Raw genomic sequence first — 523 nt, 5'->3', positions numbered from 1 at the left:
TAAACCCTAAACCCTAAACCCTAAACCCTCGAGTATTGGGGTGTAGGGGTAGGCCACGTCTATGTATTGGGGGGAATGGAGGGTATCTAAAAGTTGCTTGAGAGTGTTTTGCTAGGGTTTAGGGTTTAGGGTTTAGGGTTTGCAGCCTTCTGTGGGTTGCGCGGCGGCGGCGGTTTCGTGTTAGGGTTGTTGGGTTAGGGTTTAGGGTTTAGGGTTTGGGGTTTGTAGCCTCCTCTGAGTTGCACCGCCGCGGCGTTTTCGGGTTAGGGTATTCGGGTTAGGGTTTAGGGTTTAGGGTTTAGGGTTTGGGGTTTGCAGCCTCCTTTGAGTTGCACGGATGCGGCATTTTCGGAGGTTTGTCTGTCGGACTCGGAGCGTCTGCTGCAAGCGAGAGACACAGCACAAAGAGCAGCAGCAGATGCTGCTGCTCTTTTGCAGCAGTTCAAGGGCCTCATGCAGCAGCAGCAGCAGCAGCAGCAGCAGCAAGAGCAGCAACAGCAGCAGCGGGGAGCTGCTGAGGGAG

At 54.7% G+C, this 523-nt stretch overlaps 1 protein-coding gene across 1 annotated transcript in view; it reads left to right on the top strand.

Annotated features, from left to right (window-relative positions):
* EAH_00048730 (hypothetical protein, conserved) overlaps window positions 1-523 on the top strand; it is a gene marked incomplete at both ends in the record, with an annotated part of 3,402 nt that overhangs the window by 2,135 nt on the left and 744 nt on the right. Inside the window, 2 exons of the mRNA XM_013394456.1 lie at window positions 146-179; window positions 319-354. Coding sequence (XP_013249910.1) covers window positions 146-179; window positions 319-354 — 70 coding nt within the window. The remainder of the gene's footprint in view (window positions 1-145; window positions 180-318; window positions 355-523) is intronic.

The sequence above is a fragment of the Eimeria acervulina genome, genomic scaffold, assembly GCF_000499425.1.
Source record: "Eimeria acervulina Houghton genomic scaffold, Eah_scaff775, whole genome shotgun sequence".
Taxonomy (NCBI): domain Eukaryota; phylum Apicomplexa; class Conoidasida; order Eucoccidiorida; family Eimeriidae; genus Eimeria; species Eimeria acervulina.
The sequence above is the reverse complement of the archived record's forward strand: the minus strand, read 5'-3'. Positions and strand labels throughout refer to the sequence as shown.